The 21365-nt window shown below is 50.5% G+C and overlaps 1 protein-coding gene across 5 annotated transcripts; it reads right to left on the bottom strand.

Annotated features, from left to right (window-relative positions):
* Window positions 1-1249: 1249 nt before the first annotated feature.
* On the bottom strand, window positions 1250-16615 carry ZNF16 (zinc finger protein 16). 5 transcript variants are annotated; one of them, XM_053661050.1, is made up of 4 exons: window positions 16493-16615; window positions 14771-14914; window positions 13606-13804; window positions 1250-3251 (listed from the first exon to the last, which is right to left on the bottom strand). In XM_053661050.1, exons 3-4 carry the CDS (start codon window positions 13793-13795, stop codon window positions 1486-1488), a joined length of 1956 nt encoding a protein of 651 aa, XP_053517025.1. In that variant the 5' UTR covers window positions 13796-13804; window positions 14771-14914; window positions 16493-16615; the 3' UTR covers window positions 1250-1485. The 5 variants fall into 5 exon arrangements, 2 of the variants coding, with proteins under 2 accessions (XP_053517025.1, XP_037022560.2); XR_008390786.1 differs by lacking the exon at window positions 1250-3251 and adding an exon at window positions 7799-8513 and having other exon boundaries at window positions 13005-13804; XR_008390785.1 differs by lacking the exon at window positions 1250-3251 and adding an exon at window positions 7799-8513.
* Window positions 16616-21365: the final 4750 nt, after the last annotated feature.

The following is a 21365-nucleotide window of genomic DNA, read 5'->3' as shown; positions in this document are numbered from 1 at the left end:
CCTGGCTCTCTGATGACCCTGGAAAGGTCTAGGCGCACTCCCACTCAGGGCCTGTCACCCACCCCATCTTCGCTATCATTCTCTCACTTGCTTGAAGTCCTTGCCCAAAGGACAACTCAGTACAGCCTACTCTTCACTGCCCCCACCTAAAACTGGACCCCTCAAAATACCCGGACCCCATTCCCTGCTTCACATTTCCTAGCCACCAGAACCACTGTGTCCTCTCCCCACACACAGGCGTTTCTGCCTTGTGTCCTGCTCTGTCCCCAGTCAGGGCCAACAAGGGTTTGCAGACAGAAGCAGTGATCGAATCCAGGCTGCACAGGAGAATCATGAAAGCAAAGAGGGAGCATGAGGGTTGGCAGACTGGAGTGAGCGAGCAGTTTACAGGGCAGGCTGTCACCCAGACTGCAGGTGTGGTGTGTTTTCTTGTGTAGGTGCTCCCTCAGGAACAGAGGTTGGGGATGGTGGGGATGGTGAGGAAGCCAGACTGTGGCTCGAAGAGGGCAGGCAGCCCGCTCTGGCCCCAACCCCTGGGACAGACCTCTGCCAGCCAACTCTTCCTGTTTCTTTGCTCTTCCAACTTCCTGCGGCCTGTCAGTGAAAACAGAAGGCAAACCCTGACCTTTCCACCGTAACTACACATCTGACTACACCTGTCCTTTTCTTCCTGGACAGTGCAGGAGGGGCCTATCCACCCACCCCTGACACACCAGGTGAGACCAGCTGGCTGGTGACTGGGGCCTCCTGGTGGCAGATGTGGTGCTGGTTGACTGAGGTGACCCTGTCAGGGATCCTGGGCACAGCTCTGGGGAACTGAGACAGGCCAGTTCCCACCTTCTGGGGACACCTAGCAGGTATTCCACAAATGTTTGGCAAAAATGAACCTGGAACCCCCCCCCCCCACACACACACCTGGAAGCTTGTAGGGAGAACCAGGGGTGAGGGGAGCTGTCCTCTCTCTCCCAAAGAGAGAGCTGTCCTCTGTGGGGCCAACAGCCAGGACTGTAAGGCAGAGAAATGGAGGCTGGGAAACAGCGACCTGCCATTGCGCAGCACCCTGAGTGGGGACCTGAGTCACAGCGGGGCTGTGAGAAGGAAGGATGGCGTCAGACTACAGCAGGGCACGAAGGCAAGGGGTCAGTGCTGGTGAGTGTGTGCCACATGGGGGGAGGGTGACGGCAGTCGGACCCGAATTCTCAGCCTGATTTCATGTACACAGAACATGAGTCACCAAATAGAATTACTGTTGTCTGGAAGAAACGTCAGTTTACTTTTGTTTATGTTTGATTACAGTAATAAACTCCATTCATAAATATGCAGTTCCTGTCTTCCCGCCTTACAAACATGGCAGTCTCACAACGAAATGTAAAAACCAGAAAGAAACGAGGTCATGTGAGGTGGGTGCAAGGGCAGGAGGGAGGGGCTGTGTGCACAGCAGGTTGTGGGAGGAGGGCAGGGGTCAGAGCACTGCCTCGCCCGTGCTCACTCCCTGGTGTGGGTCCGCTGGTGCTTGAGCAGCTTCGAGCGCTGGCTGAACGCCTTCCCACATGCAGCACAGTCATAGGGCTTCACCCCAGTGTGGACCCTCTGGTGCTGGATAAGGACTGAGCGCTGACTGAAGGACTTCCCACACTCGGTGCACTTGTAGGGCCTTTCACCAGTGTGGATGATCTGATGTTGAATGAGGTGCGAGCTCTGGCTGAAGCCCTTACCGCACTCAATGCACGTGTATGGCTTCTCTCCTGTGTGAACTTTCTGGTGGTGGATGAGGTTTGAGCTTCGGTTGAAGGCTTTACCACACTGGTTACACTCGTGGGGTTTCAAGCCATTATGGATTCTCTGATGCTGAATGAGAGTTGAACTTTGGCTGAAGGTTTTCCCACATTCGGTGCATTCATAGGGCTTCTCTCCAGTGTGAACTCGCTGGTGCAGGATGAGGTTGGAGCTGCGGCCAAACGTCTTCCCACATTCCCGACACTCGTAGGGCTTGTCGCCTGTGTGCACGCCCTGGTGCTGAATGAGGGCTGAGCTGTGGCTGAAGGCCTTCCCGCAGACGCCACACTCATAGGGCTTCTCTCCCGTGTGGATTATCTGGTGCTTTCTGAGCACGGAGCTGTAACTGAAGGCTTTTCCGCACACGTCACACACATGAGGCTTCTCTCCAGTGTGAATCCTCCGATGCTGAACAAGGCTTGAACTCTGACTGAAGGCCTTCCCACAGTCACTGCATTTATAGGGCTTCTCTCCCGTGTGAACGCGGTGATGCTTAATGAGGTTGGAGACCCGGCTGAAGGGTTTGCCACACTCACTACACTCATAAGGCCTCTCTCCAGTGTGAACTCGCTGGTGCTTCCTCAAGTGTGAGCTCTGGCTGAATGCCTTCCCGCACTCGTGACACTCAAAAGGCTTCTCGCCTGTGTGGACCCTGCAGTGTTTGACGAGGTTGGAGCTCCGCCTAAAGGCCTTCCCACAGTCCCTGCACACGTATGGCTTCTCCCCAGAGTGAATTCTCTGATGCTGGACGAGGTTGGAGCTCCGCCTAAAGGCCTTCCCACACTCACTGCACTCATAGGGCTTCGTGCTCATGTGAGACTTTTGGTGCTTCTTGAGGCTGGAGTTCTGGCTGAAGGCTTTTCCACAGTCACTGCAAACATAAGGCTTCTCTCCACCGTGGGCGACCTGAGGCCCGAGCAGGTTTGAGTGCACGTGGGAGGCTTTGCCACACTCGCTGCACCAGTAGGGCTCATGCACAGGAGACCACTGATGATTTTTGAGAACTGAATTCTGACTGAAGATTTTTCCACACTCAGTACATATGAAGGTGCTTTCAGCTGTGGGGACCCCTTCAGCTGTGCGGCTGATTCGATCTGTGCTGTTTTGGAAGCTTTGGCCACATGTGTAAGGATGTGGACTCTCTTCCACAGAAGTTCCTGGACATACTGCTGGGTCTGGGCTCTGACTGGAGCTTTTCTCAAAATCATCACAGTCCAGGTCTCTCTCTCCTAAGGGGCTGTCAAGGAGCGCTGCCACCCGGGGGAAGTCTTCCTCTGGGCAGAGGAACTGCCCCTGTCCCGTGTTGTCAGGAACATCCCAGTTTTTTTCTAACACGTCATCACAGAGCTCTCCTAGCTCAGGGGCCAGGGAAACACCACCAGTACAGTTTTCTGATACTTCTGCCTGTGATTCTAAACCCCCACAAACATCTTCCTTCTGAAAAAACTCCTTGCCCTCAGTCCTCGTGTTGCTATCTGAAATGACAAACAGAAAGTCCCACTTGGAAGGAAACAGGGAAATGAAGACAGCAAGTCTGGGAGCATGGGACCCACTGGGGGTACAAGTCCCGATCTCTTGAGGGGGCTGGGGAGGGGCAGGGAAGCTCCGAGGGGACAAGGCAGCATGGCAACTGAAGACTGGCCAACCCTTAGCCCTCTGCCTTAGCACCTACACCTCGGGAAGTCGTCTGGGGTCTACCCGCTGGTGCAGACCAAAGTCCCAGGCATCCCGACTGCCCTTCCTCTCATGCACAGCAGTTCACTGGCAAGTACTGTTGACTGTACCTTGGCATACATCCCAAACCCAGGTGCCACCCCACCGCCTACAAGGAGATGCGACACACCCCGTGTGACGTGGGTCAGCATCTCGCCTGGCTTTCCCCTGGTGCAAGCTGTCAGCTTCCTGGGCCATCTGTGTTTGTTCAGTGCTAAGGGCTCTTGGGCCTCACTATTGGGAGTGACCGACGGGGGAGGTGGGCCCAGAGAAGCAAAGCGGGCTCCAGCTGGGTGGTGGGGACGTCGGAGCAGTGTCAGGTTCTGTCCTCTTCAACACAAGCCTTCAGAGACCTGCTGAAGCCACCTTTACGTTCTAAAACCTGCACATCTAGCATCAGATGAACAATTCTTGCCCTGGTGCAATGTTTAGGCAGCTGCGCCCATCTTTCTGAGAGTTCCCTGTCATACCAGAATGGCTTTGGCACCTTCCCCTGTCCCTTCATGCCTGTAAGAACAAGGAAACCCTCATTCTCCTCAGTGTCTCTCATTCACACTGTGACAGCCAGCCATACTGCCATCGTCTGCTCCTGCCTCCCCTCCCACCTTCCCCTCCTTCTCATGGGTGGCCTGTTGACATCCCAGCAGTTCATCCTTCCAGTCCCCCCAACCCCAAGCTCACCCCGGACACTGCTCCTGACACTTCCTGAGCAGGGCAGACAGGTCGCCCTTTGGCTGTGCCCTGTGTGGGACACCCCCACTGGAGCCAGAGGGTCTTGTGCAGCCCGGGCCGTGTCCTGGGACTGGGCAGCCCCTTGTCTGGCCACAGTCAGTGGTGCTGAGCGGACGGGTAAAGGGTCATCTCCTCTACCTCCCAGCCTCCTTGGCCCGTCGGCCTCCAACCTGCCCCTCAGCTCTGGCCACCACCTAAACTTCGAGAACCCGTCACAGCAGCACTGTCTCCCTGCCTCGTGTGCTTGCTTCTGTTCTTGACACAGACCTGGCTGGGCCAGAGGCTCAGCTTGGGTCCCACCTCAGCCATGGGTCTGGTGGCAAGTTCACACCCGTCACCTGACTTGTGGTCCAGACACACTGTGCAGGTTGGGAACCCTGGCCCCAGGGCGTCTAGGGAATGTCCACGTGCTGCCTGGTCGCAGGAGTGACAGGAGGAGGATACGGCCAGATGAAACTGCCCGAATGGCCCAGGGCCCATGGTACCCCCACTCCCCCCAGTAACTGGCCCAGGGGTGGGCAGAGCTTTTCTGTAAAGGGTCAGGGAGAACCCGTGTTAGGCTTCATGGCTGTATGGCCCCTATTGTGTGGTCTGCTTTGTTGTAAGTGCTAAAAACTTCGAAAGTGCTCCTTGCTTGCTGGGCGTAAGAAACCACTGACTGGCTGGGCCTGGCCTGCGGGCCACAGTGCGTTGACCTGATGGAGACAAGGTCCCGGTGTGGCTCAAGAGGTGGTGGTGGTGGGAACCGGGCTCTGACCTGGGTCTTTGCTACAGAAAACAGAAGCGAGTCCTGTGGGTGAGCGTTGTGAGAGGTCCCTTTGGATTTGTTAAATTTGATTCTGTAACATAAGAACTGTTGGAAAAGCCAATTAAAGTTTAACTTTTGATTTTTTTTAAACTTTAGAGAGAGGGGAAGGGAGGGAAAAAGCAAGAGAAACATTGATTGGCTGCCCTCCATACACGCCCTGACTGGGGACCTGGCCCACAACCCACGAGTGTCCCGACCAGGAATCGAACCGGTGACCTTTTGGTTTACGGGATGATACCCAACTTGCTGAGCCGCACTGGCCTGGGCATTATTTTTAAAGGAACTATGAAATTAGGAACATGGTTCCCCTTAAGAAAATCTTTTTGTAAAAAAACAAACAAAAACAAACCACCAAAATTTAGTTTCAAAGCAGAAGGCGGCCCTGAAAGCAAACGCAGTAGCTCACAGCACTGTGCTGTCTGCAGGCTGCCGCATCTGGAAGAGAGGGTGAGGGCTGAGTCCTCCCAGAAGTCAACAAGCCCAGGAGCACCCCCGCCAAACCACTGAAGTTCTTTATGGTTGTTGCTTCAGGGTCTGTGAATAACAGCCGTAAGAGCTAAGTGCACATCTGGGTCACAGCCTTGTGGGCGCCACACAAGCCTGCGCTGTGCCAGCTGCTGGTGGTGGCATAGCCGTGACCTGCCAGTGCCTCACCCACCACCTGACGGTCCCATACATGGAAGGTGAGACCCCACCCCTCTCCCATCTCCCGCAGTGGCTTTTGTGCGCATCTTCCTAATTTATGGAGGCAAAATTCACAAACATAAGTGCCTGTGTTAAACGAGTAATTCGTTTGATCCATTTGCAGCAGTGTGCACTCCCCACTTGTGTGCACCACTCCAGAGCGAAACCCTTACTTTTTTAGTTTACTGTCTCCATATACACCCGCATCTCCGGGCCAGGTCCTGGCAACCACTGATCTGCATTTTGTCACTAAGAATTTATGTATTTCTGATGTCTCAGATGAGTGGCACCATGTATGTGACTTTTCGTGGCTGGACTCTTCCCTTCGCTGCATGTTTTGCAGGTCCGCCCACACTGTCACAGGTATTGGTGCTTCGTCCCTCTTCATGGCTGAACACCTCAGTGGTCCTCTCTTACCCACTGTTTCACTTCATGCAGTTTCACTTACCTGTGACCGCAGTCTGGAAATATTAAATGCAGATTCCAAAAGTAAACAAGTCGTTTTAAACTGCACACTAAGTAGCGTGATGAAATCCTGCCCTATCCCACCAAGGGCGGTGGGTCATCCCTTCGTCCAGCACACCTGAGTGCACGCTCCACCCACCTGTAGGCTACGCAGGGACTGTCTCAGTGACCAGATCTGTTGTTGCAGTGCCTGTGTTCAGATCACCTTTATTTTACTTAGTGACGGCCCCAAAGCACAAAAAGCAGTGATGCTGACACTAAAGTGTGCTGAGGAGAAGCCTTACGGTCTTAAAAAAAAAAAAAAAAAAAAAGGAAACTGTATATATAGAAAACAAGTAGTATACAAGGGGGAGCCCCAAAATCCCAGAATTACCTTCTGGAGGGCAGGCCCCCTGTAGGACAGACTTCCCCTACTAGGTGAGTGTTCTAGGAACCCATCTGCATCAGGGCACTAGCTGGCGTTGTGAGAGGCTGCATTTGGCTTCAATGATGTTTTTCCCCAACACGTTGGCCCATTTCATAATGGGTCATTGAGGAGTGCACCTCTCCACGCCATTCTGAGTGTTCAGCAGTTTTTGACCAAAAATGGCATGACCCCCATGCTCCACCCTCTCTATTCGCCCAACCTCACCCCGAATGTTTTGTTTGTTTGTTTCCCTGGAAGACAAAAGACCTCAAAGTGAAATGGTTTTGTTGGATTGGAAGAGATAAAACAAAAAAACCGTAGAAGCACTAAAAGGCCTCAAAATCGATGAGTTCAAAAACTGTTGTGAATAGTGGAAAGAATGTCTCAATGGGGGTATTGCATCACATAGAGAGGGCTGTGAATGTGACGGAAATTTACACATGCACAAATAAATACACAAGTTTTTATAAATAAATTCCGGGCTTTTGGATCCCCCTTGGTATATAGAGTCAGTACTACAGCTTCAGGTATCCACTGGGGGGTCTTGGATCATACCCTCCATGGGTAAGGGGGGCTACTACACCCCACAGCACGGCATCTGGGCTGCTTGCCCCGCTGGGCTCGTGTGCGCAGTGCTGCTACGAACATGCCCACGTGCTCATGCCAAAGCCCGTCTCCAGCTCTTTGGGTCTGTGTCTAGCTGTGGAATTCCTGGGTCACAGGGTGATGCTCTGTTTAATCTTTTGAGAAACTGCCAGATGATTCCACAGTGGCTGCACCATTTTAGATTCCTACCAGCAGTGTGCCAGGGCTCCAGTTTCTCCACACACTGGAAACACCTGTCATCCCAGTGGGTGTGAAGTGGTCACCTCACTGCAGTCTGGATTTGCATTTCTCAAGTGGCTGCCGAACTGAGGCATCTTTCCACTCGTTTGTTGCCATCTGTGTACTTTCTTTGGAGAAATGTTTACTCAGGTCCTTTGCTCACTTTTAAATTGGGCTGTTTGTCTTTTGCTGTTGAATCATTAAGAGTTCTTTATAGATTCTGGGTACCAGACCCTCACCAGACACACAACTTGCAGATTTTCTCCCAATCTTAGGGTATGTTTTTACTTTCTTGATGTCCTTTAATGCTCCAAACTTTAAAATTCTGATGACGTTCAGTTTACCGACCTCTTTCTGTTGTTCCTGTTTCTCATAGGTTTTTTTTTCCCCCTAAGGTTTTATTTATTTATCTTTAGAGGGGAAGGGAAGGAGAGAGGGAGAGAAATATCAATGTGTGGTTGCCTCTCGTGCATCCCCTGCTGGGAACTGGCCCGCAACCCAGGCATGTGCCCTGACTGGGAATCGAACCGTGATCCTCTGGTTCACAGGCCCACGCTCAATCCACTGAGCTACACCAGCCGGCTGTGTCTCATGGTTTTGATGTTGTATCTAAGAACCCAGTGCCAAACCCCAGATTATGAAATTTACCCATTTTCTTCCAAGAGTTTTATGATTTTAGTTCTTTCTCCCTTTTTTTTTCCCTTCCCTCTATGACTTTAGTTCTTATATTTAGGTTGTTGGGCTGTTTTGAGTCAACTTTGCATTCCAAGGAGGCAGGGTCCACGCTCGTTCTTTTGCAAGTGGAAATCCCCTTGTCAAAGCATCACCTGTTGGAACTTTAGCTTTCCTCGCCCAGTGGTTGTGGCACCTTGCTGAACATCAGCTGGCCACAGATGTGTGGGTTTGTTCCAGGCTCCCAGTTCTTTCCCATCCATCCGTGTGTCTGTCCTGGTGCCAGTGCCGATTTGCTTTCAACACTGCAGTTTTGTGGTAGGTTTAGAAACTGGGAAGTACAAGTCCTCTGACTTTCTCCTTCTAAGATTGCTTTGGCTATTTGGGGTCCTTGTATGTAATTACATATGGATTTTTAAAGAGATTTATTTCCTTTAGAGATAGGAGAAGGGAAGAAGAGGGAAACACTGATGTGAGAGAAACATCAACTGCTTGCCTCTCACATACACCCAGTCTGAGGACCGAACCTGCAACCCTGGCATTAAATGCCCTTGACTGGGCATTGAACTGGCGACCTCTTGCTTTCTGGAAGGACACCCCACCAAGTGAGCCACTCCTGTCAGAGCGACAGGTTTACTTCTTCCTTGCAAATATGAATACCTTTCGTTTCTTTTTGCCTGTTGCTCTGGTTAGAACTCCTAGCACAAGGCTGATGAGCAGCAGTGAGAACAGGTGTGTTTTCCTGATCTTGGTGGAAGAACTTACCCTTTTACTACTTTTTCCAATGTTAGTTGTGGGGCTCTTTTTAAAACTATTTTATTTATTTATTTTTACAGGGGTAGGGAGAAAGGGGGAGGAAAACATCTCGCATGCCCCCTACTGGGGACCTGGCTTGCAACCCAGGCATGTGCCCTGACTGGGAATCGAACCAGTGACCCTTTGGTTTGCAGGCCTGGGTTCAACCCACTGAGCCACACCAGCCAGGGTGTGACTGGTTTTCTTATGATGAACCACCCTGCACGGGGTGAATATGGGGATATACTACTATACTGCTGGATTCAATCTGCTCGTGGTTTTTTTTTAGAGTTTTATAGCCATAAAAGATCTTGATATGAATTTTCTTGTGATGTCTTTGTTTGGTTTTCCTTTCTCTTTTAGTATTCGGAAGACTGTGGATAAAACTGGTATTAATTCTTCCTTAAATGTTCGGTAGAACTAACCAGTAAAGCTGTTTGGTCCTGACCTTTCCTTGGCTAGAAAAATTTTAAATTATTGATTCAATATTTTGTTGTTATGGTCTGTTTCTTTTTTTTAATTGAAAAAATTTTATGGACTTTAGAGAGAGAGGAAGGGGGGGAAAGAGAGCAGAGAGAGAGAGAAACAAACACTGATTTACTGTTCCACTTATTTATGCATTCAGTGGTTGATTCCTGCATGTGTTCAAACCCATAACCTTGGGTCAGTGCTCCCCTCTCTCTCCTCACCCCAACTTCTCTCTCTAAAATCATTTTTTAAAAATAGAGGAGAAGTGAAGACATTCTGATAAAGGATGAGGATGTTTACTGCCAACAGGCCTGCCCTTCGAGAAGCACTAAGGGCGGCCCCGGAGGTGCAAGGACAGTGGGTGGGGCTGAGAGCTGCACCAGCAGATGAAGATCTCCGGCAGCGGGGACTGCAGAGGCACGTACAAAAGCTAGTGTTATTGCATTTTTGGTTTATGATTCCACTTTCTATTTCCTACATGTTTAAAAGACAAATGCATAAAATAATGATAGATTTTTAAAAAAAACTTTTATTTATTGATTTTAGAAAGAGGAAGGGAGAAACGGAGGTGAGGGGAGAGAGCGAGAGAAACAATTTCTTGTTCCACTTACAAATTCAGTGGTTGATTCTTGTATGTGCTCTGAAATGGGATTGAAGCCTGCAACCTTGGGGTATCAGGATGATGCTCTAACCAACCGAGCTACCCAGCCAGTGCTACATAAATTTGTGTTTTGAACACAATGTAGAAGATGCATCTGTGGCAAGAGCAGCATAAAGAGGGTGACGGAGCTGTACAGAAGTGGGAGTTTTGTGTGCTATTGCAGCTGAGTTAGTATCAATTCAAATGTGACCATTTTACTCTGGGATCTAATACATAGCATGGTGACTGGAGTTAACAACACTGCACTGTACACTTGAAAATTGCTAAGAGAGTAGATCTTAATTACCACATCAAAAACATGGTAACCATGTGAGGTAATGGATGTGTTAACTGAACTTAGGGTGATGAGCATTTGCAACATGTACGTACCTCAAACTTTCATGGCTCATCTTCCACTCACACGATGTCCAATGTCAACTGTATTCCAATAAAGCATGGGGTTGGGGAACAAGCCACAGAAGGAGGAACAAAATGACTGCTTTAGGACGTTAGGATGTTAACTGTAACCCCCACTAAGAAAATGTCCTTAAAATAAACACACAAGAAGAAGAAAATCTACATAGTACATTACAAAAAATAAACTAAACACAAAAGAAGACAGTTACAGAGAAAATGAGGGACATAAATGATAAGGGGTTTAAACTGTCAAAAGGCATTTATTGCTGGAATAGGTTTTCTTTTTTTAAAGTATGATCATACGACATATTCTGTCTAACAGTGGGCTTACTTTAGATCCAGTGATACAAGTGAGTTTAAAGTGAAAGGTGAGCACCGGCTGGGGTGGCTCAGTGGACTGAGTGCTGGCCTGTGAACCAAAAGCTCACTGGATTCCCAGTCAGGGCACAGGCCTGGGTTGTGAGCCAGGTCCCCAGTGGGGGGACTGCAAGAGGCAACCACACATCGATGTTTCTCTCCCTCTCTTTCTCCCTCCCTTACTTTCTCTGTAAACATAAAATCTTTTATAAAATAGTAAAAAATAAAGTGAAAAGTGAAAAACGACATGCCATGCAAACTGTAACCAGAAGACAGCTGAGGTGACTGAATACTGGACACAATTAAAATAAGTCAAAAACTGTTTTATGAGAAAAGAAGATTACATATTGATAAAAAGATCAGTTCTTCAAGAAGATAGAACATTATAAACAAACTTACCAAAAAGGAACCCTAAAATATATGAAGCAAACAGATTTGAAAAGGAAAAACGGTTTTATAATAATGATAGTTAGAGACTTCAATGCCTCATTTCCAAACATGGACAGAACATCTAGACAGAAGATCAATAATGAAACAGGGAACAGCTGGACTTCATAGACGTACACACCACCCAAAAGACCAGGTACACACTCTTCTCCATTATACATGGAACATTCTTCAACACAGATTATGTTAAGTCACAAGACAAGTTTCAGTAAATTTTAAGAGACTGAAATGATGTAAAGTTTCATGTCCAACCAATGATAGCAGAAAAAGTCACAAATACGTAGAAATTAAACAACACACTCCTAACCAATGGGTCAAGGAAATAATCACAAGGAAAATTAGATAATACCTACACACGAATAAAAACACAAACACAAAACGTCAAAGCTTATGGCACGCAGGGAGGGTACTGTGAAAGGGAAGATCTAAAAAGGTTTTAAGTCAGTAAGGCAACGTTACACCTTCAGGAACTACAAAAAGAAGAGCAAACCGCACCCACTGCTAGCAGAAGGCAATCACACTAGGGCCGAGATCAATGAAATAGAAAAACAACGGAGAGCTAACGAAATCAAATGTTTTGTTTTTGAAAAGGTGAACAAAACTGACTAACCTTTAGACTAACTGAAATAAAAGAGCAGACGAGAAAAGTCAGAAATGAAAATGGAGCGTCAATGCAAACCCTACAGAGTAAAAAGGAGCATGAGAGCATCGGTAACAGCTGTGCACTGACAACCTGGGTAACCTGGATGAAAAAGAGATTCCTGGAAGAAGCACAGATGACCAAAAGCAATTCCAAAATAGGGAGAGGCCAGGTGGCTGGGTCGCACGGAACACTGTCCTTGTCGCCACGGTTGCAGGTTTGATCCCTGGGCAAAGCACACACTGGAATCAGCCAGCGAATGCATAAATAGGTGGAACAATAAACGGAGATTTACTTTTTTTCTCTCTCCCTCCCTCTTAAAAAAAAAAATAATAAAATATATATATATATATATATACATGCCTTGGCTGGTGTGGCTCAGTGGGTTGAGTGCTGGCCCGCAAACCAAAAAGTTGTCAGTTCAATTCCCAGTAGGGCACATGTCTGGGTTGTGGGTCAGGTCCCTGGTTGGGGGCGTGTGAGAGGCAACTAACTGATGTTTCTCTTGCACATGGATGTTTCTCCCCTCCACCCAAAAATAAATAAATAAATGAACGAACGAACGAATGAATAAAATCTAAAAATAAATAATCAGTAAAAAAATAAACACCGCAGAGCTTTCCTACCATTTTAAGTTGCCTTTTCCTTGATTCTGCATTGGCTTGGTTGCTCTAAGTCTATTTTCTAGATTTCTGACAAAGTTGGTTGAAACAGTTTCTGCTGTTTCTACACAACGTTTCTGTGGCCCCGGCCAGGTGGTTCAGTTGGTTGAGGCACCATCCCCTACCACAAGGCTGTGGGTTTGATTCCTGGTTGGGGCAGTTGGGAGGCAACCAATCGATGTTGCTCTCTCTGTCCCCCTTCTCTCTCAAGTCAATGAAGATATCCTTGGGGGAGAATTAAAAGTAATAATAAAAATATTTATGTGGAAGAACAGGTGTTTGGAGCTGCCTACTCCACCATTTTGTCCACTGTGGCTCCTTAAACTTGACCTGTTTGTTTTCTGGAGCAAACGTCCCAGCTGCCCTCCCCGTTCTCTGCCCAGCGTGCCCATGGCCTCTGCCTGGGGCAGGAAGCAGGCCTCTATTTCAGAGCCGCCTCGTGGGAGCACGTCTCTTCCCCGCCCTCCGTGACACGCGTCCGACTGCCCCCCGCTGACCTCCTCTGCCTTCAGCCCGGCCTTCCCTGGCCACACTGGTTCTGACAAGGGTGCTCTGCCCAGTTGTCCCGAGTCAAACAGTAGATCCCTGTAGGACACAAGTGTCCTCTTGTGCAACAGCTCTCGTCAGACTCCAGCAGGGAAGGCTCAGGCTGAGCAGGCAGCCTGAGTACCGCTGAGATGTCCACAGGGGAGGGAGCTGTGAGGCGTGAGGAAGGACCCTCTGGGAAGGTCCTGAAGGGCTTGAATGCAGCTGGGCAGGTGAAGGAAGGCAGAGGGAACCAAGGCCTGACTGGGGCAGAAGTGAGGGGAGGGGACAGCCACTCCTGGTGGCTGGGCCGGGCAGGGCTCAGCTGGTAGCCATATACTGTGCCCCTGTGTGCCAGGTGGGAAAACCAGAGCATCATACTCAGGGCACCAGGGCTACCAGGGACCAGGCCTGCTTCCTCTCTGACACCCAGCCCCGGCCCCTCCAGTCCACAAGGCACCCCACCCCTAAAGATGACACGGGCAGCTAATGAACTAATGGGGGTAACTGCAGGGTGATACGGACAGAGTTCCCCCAGAATGAGGGCACCAGGGGAGAATTCAGTCCCAGTACCTGGCTGCTGATGGTGCCGGGGAGCAGCTCCCCGCTCAGCGTTGCCGCAGCAGAGTAGAGTTCGAAGTGCAGGTGCAGGGCGGGTCACGGTGGGCACATTGCTCACACGGGCTGCAGGGGTCCATGGGGATGATCCAGGAACTGAGGGCTCCATTTCCACCTCTTCAGAGCAGGCTCTGAGGCTGGGCATGCCTGGGACCTGCAGGCCAGAAAGGGCACTGGTAAGTGTGCAAAGGGCTGGCCGCAGGGACCCACCCACCCACCCACCTACCTGGGGGGAGTCTCTTCCTCTACCCCGCAGCCCGAGACTGAGGAAAACCTGCTGCCGAGTCTCAGGGACCTGCACTACTGACCCAGACCCAAAAGGAGGGTCAGACAGCCACAGGGACACCGAGGGTGAGAAGTCCACAGGGCCCTGTAGGCAGGCCCTGGAAACACCCAAGCCTGCCTCAGCAGGAGCGTAGCCGCACAGAGCCTGCACCCACTGTGGGCCCAGCCCTCACTCCTGACAATGCCCTGAAGGTAGACCCCTGAGCCACTCTCAGGGGGACCAGCAGTTCCAGAGTATGGGTAGCCAGTGGCAGCCTGTGCTAGGGACATGGCTGTGGTCACCTAGTAGCCACTCCTGTCTGAGCTGTGGCAGCATCCACAGTAGACCTCCTCATCCCCACCCCTAGGCCATCCTCCCTCTGCACCAGCAGTTCCCTCCCAGGCACTTTATCCCCCTCTTCATGTCGGTGTCCCAGGCTTCACTGCCACAGAGGAAGGGCCCCAACAGCAACTTCCATGGCGGATGGGCCAGTCCTGTGGTATCAATAGCCCTTATCCTGTGAAGACTCCCAAACTGGGCTCCTCTCCAGCCCCAATAGCCCCCCTGAGTGGGGATACACCCCTCAGCACCTCATCCACACTGCATCAGTGACAGGTCCACGGACCCCTCCACCTTTCAGGGCTGAAGAAGATGAGGTAGGAAAGTTGGCAGAAGCCCATTGTAGCCATTGCCTGCCAATCTATGGCCTGAATTTAAAAAAAGTTTATGTATAGATTTTATAAAGAGAGAGAGGAAGGGGAAGAGACATGGTGGCGGGGGCAGGGCGGGGAGAGAAACATCAATTTGTCCCACTTATTTCTGAATTCGTTGGCTGTTCCTTGTATGTCCCCTCACCTGAGATCAAACCTGCAACCTTGGAGTATCAGGATTAAACTCTAATCAACTGAGCTACCCAGCCAGAGTGGATTTTTCTTCTTGGACATGTGTTTTCAGTGTTTTCCAAACACCCATCATATGCCTGGGTCCGTCCTGGGGACGCTGTGAAAACAGAGCAGTGACTGTGGCACTCACAGACTTCAATGGGGAGACATCACAGCAAATGCATCAATGAGGTGGGCAAGTGTTCTGGGCAAAGGCAGCAGGGAAGGGCTGCAGCCCTGGGGCTGGAAAGCATTTAAACCAGGCCCAGAAGGGGTTTTAGGCCACACTGGTTAGAAAGGCGGAAGAAGCAGGGGTGAAATGGGGCAGAGCTGTGGTCAGAGCCCAGAGGCAGGGTTACTGAGAGACAGACTATAAGAAGCCTTGGCTGCCTCATGAAGGTGAGGCATGAGGCACCAGCCACATTTCTGTTACAAAAGAGAACAGATGAATCATGTCGGGAAGGTTAGCCTGGCACTGGTGGCAAGTGGGACGCGGAGATGAAGTGTAAAGCAGGGAGAGCACTGGTGTCCATCCATGCAGCAAGAGAACAGAGCAGAAGCCGCTTCTTCCATGGGGCTGGGGAGCGGGGCAGCTTCACTCTCCCTCTCCCAAGGGGAGACTCGGTCATTTAGTTCATTTCACTTTAAGTTTCTTGAAATCGTCACCACTGTAACCAAACAGGGGCACAGGCATGGGACTCAAAAATCAAGTTAAAAAGTATCTCCCAGCCAGCCACTCATTTCCCCTTCCTAGTTTCTCATGTACCCTTCCAGAACGAGCTTCACAAGCGAATATGTATACTTTCTCTTTGCCTTTTCAATATAAAGTGTAACAAACTATGGTCGTTTAGATCTTGTTTGTCTGGATCTTGCCCAGGAGGGCACAGACCCAATTGGTGGTAGAGGGAGGGCCCCTGCCCACCCACATCCACATCCTATTGCCTGGGGTCTGTGGATATGCTACACTATACATAAAATATACTTCGCAGAGGGAATTAAGGTTTGGGCCCAGGGTATCCTACTGGACGCCAAATAATTACAAGAGTCAAGTTGCTGACGATCTGAGACACGGGGCAAGGGCAAGGATTGGGGCCTCTAACGGATAAGGACAGGAAGTCAGTCAGTAAGAAAACATGCACTTCAGAACAACGACCTCAAGAAACTGGATTATGCCAAAGAACCTGGAAGCAAGTTCTCATTCTTTAGTGCCTAACCTAGTGCTGAGAAAAGAGACAAGTGGAGCGTCCAGCAGTCACCAGACCACGGCAGGCACCCACGGGATGGACACGACCCATCCACCCCTCAGACCCACTCCGAAGGCCCCCGGGCCCCTTCTCCACCCGGACCGCGAATCCGCCACCGGCGGGGCCTCCAGGCGGGACACCAGGGGCTGCGCGACAGCCCACCCCTCACAGCCCGACGTCCGCGCTTAATTGCCGAGGCTCTTCCTGCATCCCCACCGCCAAGACGCCATTCCCCGCACACCTGCCCCGTCGCCGTGGCAGGTGCGCCAGGCGCACCCGCTGCCCGGACCCCAGGCTGCGGCCGGTCGGCCACTACGACGCCCCCTCCCGAGGGCACCACCCAAGCCACCAAGGCTCGGACCCCGCCCAGGCCGAGCTGCGCCTGCCCCTGCGCCCGCGGTTCCCACAGCCCCCCGCCCGTCCGCCCTAGACAGCCCGGGGCTGGCACCCACCGCGGGGCCAAGGACATCACGCGGGAGCGCGGTCGGCAACGTGTAGGTTTAACCCTCGCGAACCTCCGCCGCGGGGTCGCTCCGGGAAGGACGCAAAGCCACGACCCGATCGCCCCGAGGCGGATCCGGAAGTCCCGCCCCGACTTCCCGTCGAGGGCCCGCCCAGCCCGGGCCCGCGCGACCGCTCTAGGCGGCGGGAGGCCGCCGCGACTCTGTGGGTCCGCCCCCCCACTCCCCGCAGGCGGGAGTTCCAGCGGGGTCGCCGCCGTCAGAGCCCGTCCGTGTAACTAAATATAAAAAGACGACCAGTCAGCCCTGGCCAGGTGGCTCAGTGGGTTGGAGCGTGGTCTCGTACCCCAAAGGGTAGGGGTTCGATCCCGGTCAGGAGTCGTGCTTAGGCCGCGGGGTGGGGTGGGGTGGGGTGGGTTGACCCCGCAGGGCCCGGCGCGTGTCGGAGGCAACCGAACCCTGCGTCTCTCTCCAGTCTTACTGTGGCCTGGCTCTGAGCGAAAACTTTCTCACCAGCAGACTTTATAAGCTCCCCCTCTGAATGAACAACAGTTCTGAGCGGGATCGCGGGAACAAGCCTGTCGCCCGGCCGTCGGGGGTGTGGAGCCGTCATTGCCCCGAGGGGGACGAGAACCGTGGGTGCGCGGAAGGATGCAGGCAGGTGAGACCCACCTGAGGCCACGGGTGCCCGCCAGCGCCGCACCGTGAGGTGGACCCGGGCTCACTTCCCGGGACGTGGGAGGTGGTGCCCATCGCTCCTTGGAGGCAGCTTTAATTAAGGCTGCTTCTCCGTGTCCAAGGGACTCAGACGTGCGAGTAAAAATGGGGCTTTTCATTCTTGATGTAACGTCTAACACATTTCCGTTAGTGTAAGAGAGCGATTTTTCACGGTGTGCCGCGGCGATTTTTAAGACACACAGTACCAGCCCTGGCTGGGTGGCTCAGGGGACTGAGCGCCGCCTGTGAAGCCAAGGGTTGCGGCTTGGATTCCAGGTCTGGCACATCCCTGGGTTGCTGGACGGTCCCCGGTGGGGGGCCCGCCAAAGGCAGGCAGACATTGATGTTTCTCTCCCTGTCTTCCATCTAAAAATAAATACAGAAAATCTTTACCAAAGGGAGGAAAAATCGACATGCAATACCTGACTTAGTCAGTGCCTTAGTCAATGCGATGACCCCTTTTCCCTTATATTGTCAAATAAACAAAGGACAACAGCCAACGCAATAGCCGTCAGGTGTGATGACCCAAAATTATACCTATTTTTCTGTGAGATGAGCAAAAGTATATTTTTTAGTGTCAGATGAGCAAAAACTATAATTTTAGTAATTAGTTTGTGTGCCGTGAGATAAGTTCGAACATCGCTGGTCTGTGACATCAGAAAACAAAGTTCCTCCGCAGGAAACCAGAGAGGCGAAATGTCGACACTTCACAGCTGCACGTCTGTTGGAGAGAAATATTGCCTCCTATGAGGAGGCAGCTGATTTTAGCTGCCTTGGCTATTCCAGTGCAAGGAATAGCTTCAGAGATTTTTTTCTTTCTCATTCTGAGCTAATTTGTATTTCCTCATCCCTGAAAAGTGTGAGTATTTCCTGTCCTCTGACATTCCCTGTATGAAAGGGGAAAAGATACACTTTTTTTATTTTTTTTGAGAGTATCAGAATCTTTCCTCAAGGGAAATCTGGCCTCTTCTTCTTTCGTAAGGTTCAGGTTTCTCTTTAGCAGGTTTAATGGTTTTGCACTTATACTGAGAAAGACTTGAGCAGGCCATCTACCCATTTCATTCTACAGATGCCATCAGTATTATTCAAGGCCACAATGTCTGTCACCAAACTTTCCTAATTACCACTCTGGGTCTGGGCATTTGACAATGCACAGCTTCTGCCTTTGAGGGGATTACCTGCTACTACTGAGTTATGGGACTCGTTTTCATGACAGCCTGAGGGAAACAGCCACCGTAGTCCCTCACAGACATTGGTGCCCTCCCCAATGCCCTTCTCAAAGCCTAGGGGAAGAGAGTGTCTGTGACCCTTCCTGGGGGCTGTAAGTGGGGTAGGCGAGCAAGTCCCCTATCCACTCCAGCATTCCTATATCTCTGAGCCTCTAGTCTCCGCTGTAAACTCCTGCAGTTCTGGCACACCTTGGAAGGAGTCACTAGAAGGGCACAGTGTCCACAGAGCAGAGCTCAAGTTGCTGGATTTCAAACTGTCCTGGCTGATGTCATCTCCCTGTGTCTAGGATGGTTCAGGCGCTGAAGGCCTGTGCCATGCTGGTGTCCTTGGAATGCTGTGCATCTGCGGGCACTGGTCTCACTTTCCTCCAGAAGGTTCTTTCTATCCATGGAGGAAATCTAAGGCCTTCTGTTCTCAGGTATAACTGATTTACTTGGTTTGGAAGCCAAGAGGCACCAAATAGGTGACTGCTCTGTATTAATTATCACACGTAGTACCGACAGGCTGTGTACCATGAGTTCACAACAGCCCGGCTCCCAGCCAATATTAAAGGCACCTTCAAAGCATGCAGCCAAGCCCTGGCCAGTGTGGCTCAGTTGGTTGGAGCATTGTCCCATAGACAGAGGGTTGTGGGTTCAATCCCTACTTCTGGTGACTCTGCCTCACCTGGAGTCCTCTCCTCTGCAGCAGAAGGACCAGCCAGTTCCCCCACCATCTGCTCAGTGCCAGGGGCCCTGTGGATGGAACCTGCTGCTGCTGCTCACCTTCTCTCCCCAAGAAACTGCCACCTTGGTTTCAAAAACAAAACCTGTATGTTGTGCCCCATGTTCCCATGTGTCTACTTCATGCCCATTTCCCTCCCAATTCACAGAGTCTTTTATGTCCAAATTATGGAAAAATCCAATTTGCATGTTTCCTTTGACTTCTTGGTAGGATCTCAAGTTTGATTCTACATACGAGCCTCAACTCATTCTTTAAAAAACTTGCTGGGACTTCCACCAAGATGGAGGCATAGGTGGATGTGCCGTGCCTTCTCACATAACCTAGTTTAGAGACAACTAAATATTAGCAACAGAAATCACAGCCAGAACACGGAAAATTGAACTTTTCGGAAGTCCGTTAACAACAAATTCTTCAGCCTGACCGGTAAGGGGCGAAACCAGCGGCTGGTGAGGGGTTGCACAGGAGGACTCGGTCAGACGGACTCAGGCGCAGAATCCAGACGCGCGGAATCCAGGCGCAGGGTTGGACCTAGTGAGCGACCGCGAAGGAGACAGAGGGGAAGCGGTGCTGCGTGTTGACTGTGGTCGCCCATTTGTGCGCCAGCGGACAGGCGAGGGAGTGAGCGGTTGGACCGGGGCTCCGGCGGTCCCCGTGGCAAGTGGCAGTAGAGGGCGCCGCTATTTCCCCGCTCTGACCACACCCCCACATATAGCGTCACAACCCAGCGACCTGGGAGTCCAAGGCACGGCTTCTCACACTTAAAGGGCCAGAACAGACCAAAAATGTCGCAAGTTCTCAAAGCCCCAGAGCCCATAGATCTAAGCGATGAAGAAATAGCAAAACTCTCAGACACACAGTTTAAAACACTGGTCATCAGGATCCTCACAGAACTGGTTGATTATACCGACAAATTAGACAAATATATGAAGGCGAAACTAATTGAAATGAATGGAATTGCACAGGACACCAACAGCAATGAAAAGGAAACTGGGACTCAAATCAATGGAGTGGACCAGAAGAAAGCAAATAATGGCCAAACAGAAAAGAGTGAAGAAGCAAGAATTCAAAGAAATGAGGAGAGTCTTAGGAACCTCCAGGACATCTTTAAAGGCTCCAACATCCGAATTATAGGGGTACCAGAAGGGGGGAAAGGCACAGCCACCAGTGGAAAACTTATTTGAACAAATAATAAAGGAGAATTTCCCCAATCTGGCAAAGGAAATAGACTTCCAGGAAATCCAGGAAGCTCAGAGAGTCCCAAAGAAGTTGGACCCAAGAAGGAACACACCAAGGCACATCATCATTACATTAGCCAAAATTAAAATGAAGGAGAGAATCCTAGAAGCAGCAAGAGCTAAGGGGACAGTCACCTACAAAGGAGTCCCCATCAGACTGTCAGCAGATTTCTCAAAAGAGACCTTACAGGCAAGAAGGGTCTGGAAAGAGGTATTCCAAGTCATGAAATCTAAGGACCTACAACCAAGATTGCTCTACCCAGCAAAACTTTTATTTAAAATGGAAGGACAGATAAGGTGCTTCTCAGGTAAGATCAAATTCAAGGAGTTCATCATCACCAAGCTCTTATTATATGAAATGTTAAAGGGACTTATCTAAGAAAAAGAAGTTAAAGAAACATGAACAGTGAAAGGACAGCAAACTCACAGTTATGAACAACCACACCTAAAACGAAAGCAAACTAAAAGGACAGCTAGATCAGGAGTGGAAACATAGAAATGAAGATCTCAAGGAGGGTTAGCAACAGCAGAGTGGGAGGAGGAGATGGGGGGAGAAGGTACAGAAAATAAGTAGCATAGACAGTAGATAGAAAATAGAAGGGGGGGCAAGAATAGCATGGGAAATATAGAATCTAAAGGACTTGAGACACATGGTCATAAACTAAAGGGGGGGTAATGGTGGGGAAGGGGGGTAGGGTGGAGGGGAATGAAGGGGGGAATAGAACAACTGTAACAGCATAATCAATAAAAAAATTAAAAAAAAAAACAAACTTGCTTATACTCATGAGGTGACTCTCCTGTGTGGGTCACCAGATTTTTGAAGTTAAAGTTACCATACCTGTCTCAATAGAACAGAAACATTTTGAAGAAACCCAAACAAACAAGCAAAGAAACAATGAAACAAGAAAACTCCAGTGGTGTGTGGTTCCCTCAGACTTGAAACTGCAAGGATCCCCCTT

Source organism: Artibeus jamaicensis, unplaced genomic scaffold, assembly GCF_021234435.1.
Source record: "Artibeus jamaicensis isolate MK-2021 breed Jamaican fruit bat unplaced genomic scaffold, CSHL_Jam_final scaffold_916, whole genome shotgun sequence".
NCBI lineage: Eukaryota > Metazoa > Chordata > Mammalia > Chiroptera > Phyllostomidae > Artibeus > Artibeus jamaicensis.
This window is presented reverse-complemented; position numbering and strand designations above follow the sequence as displayed.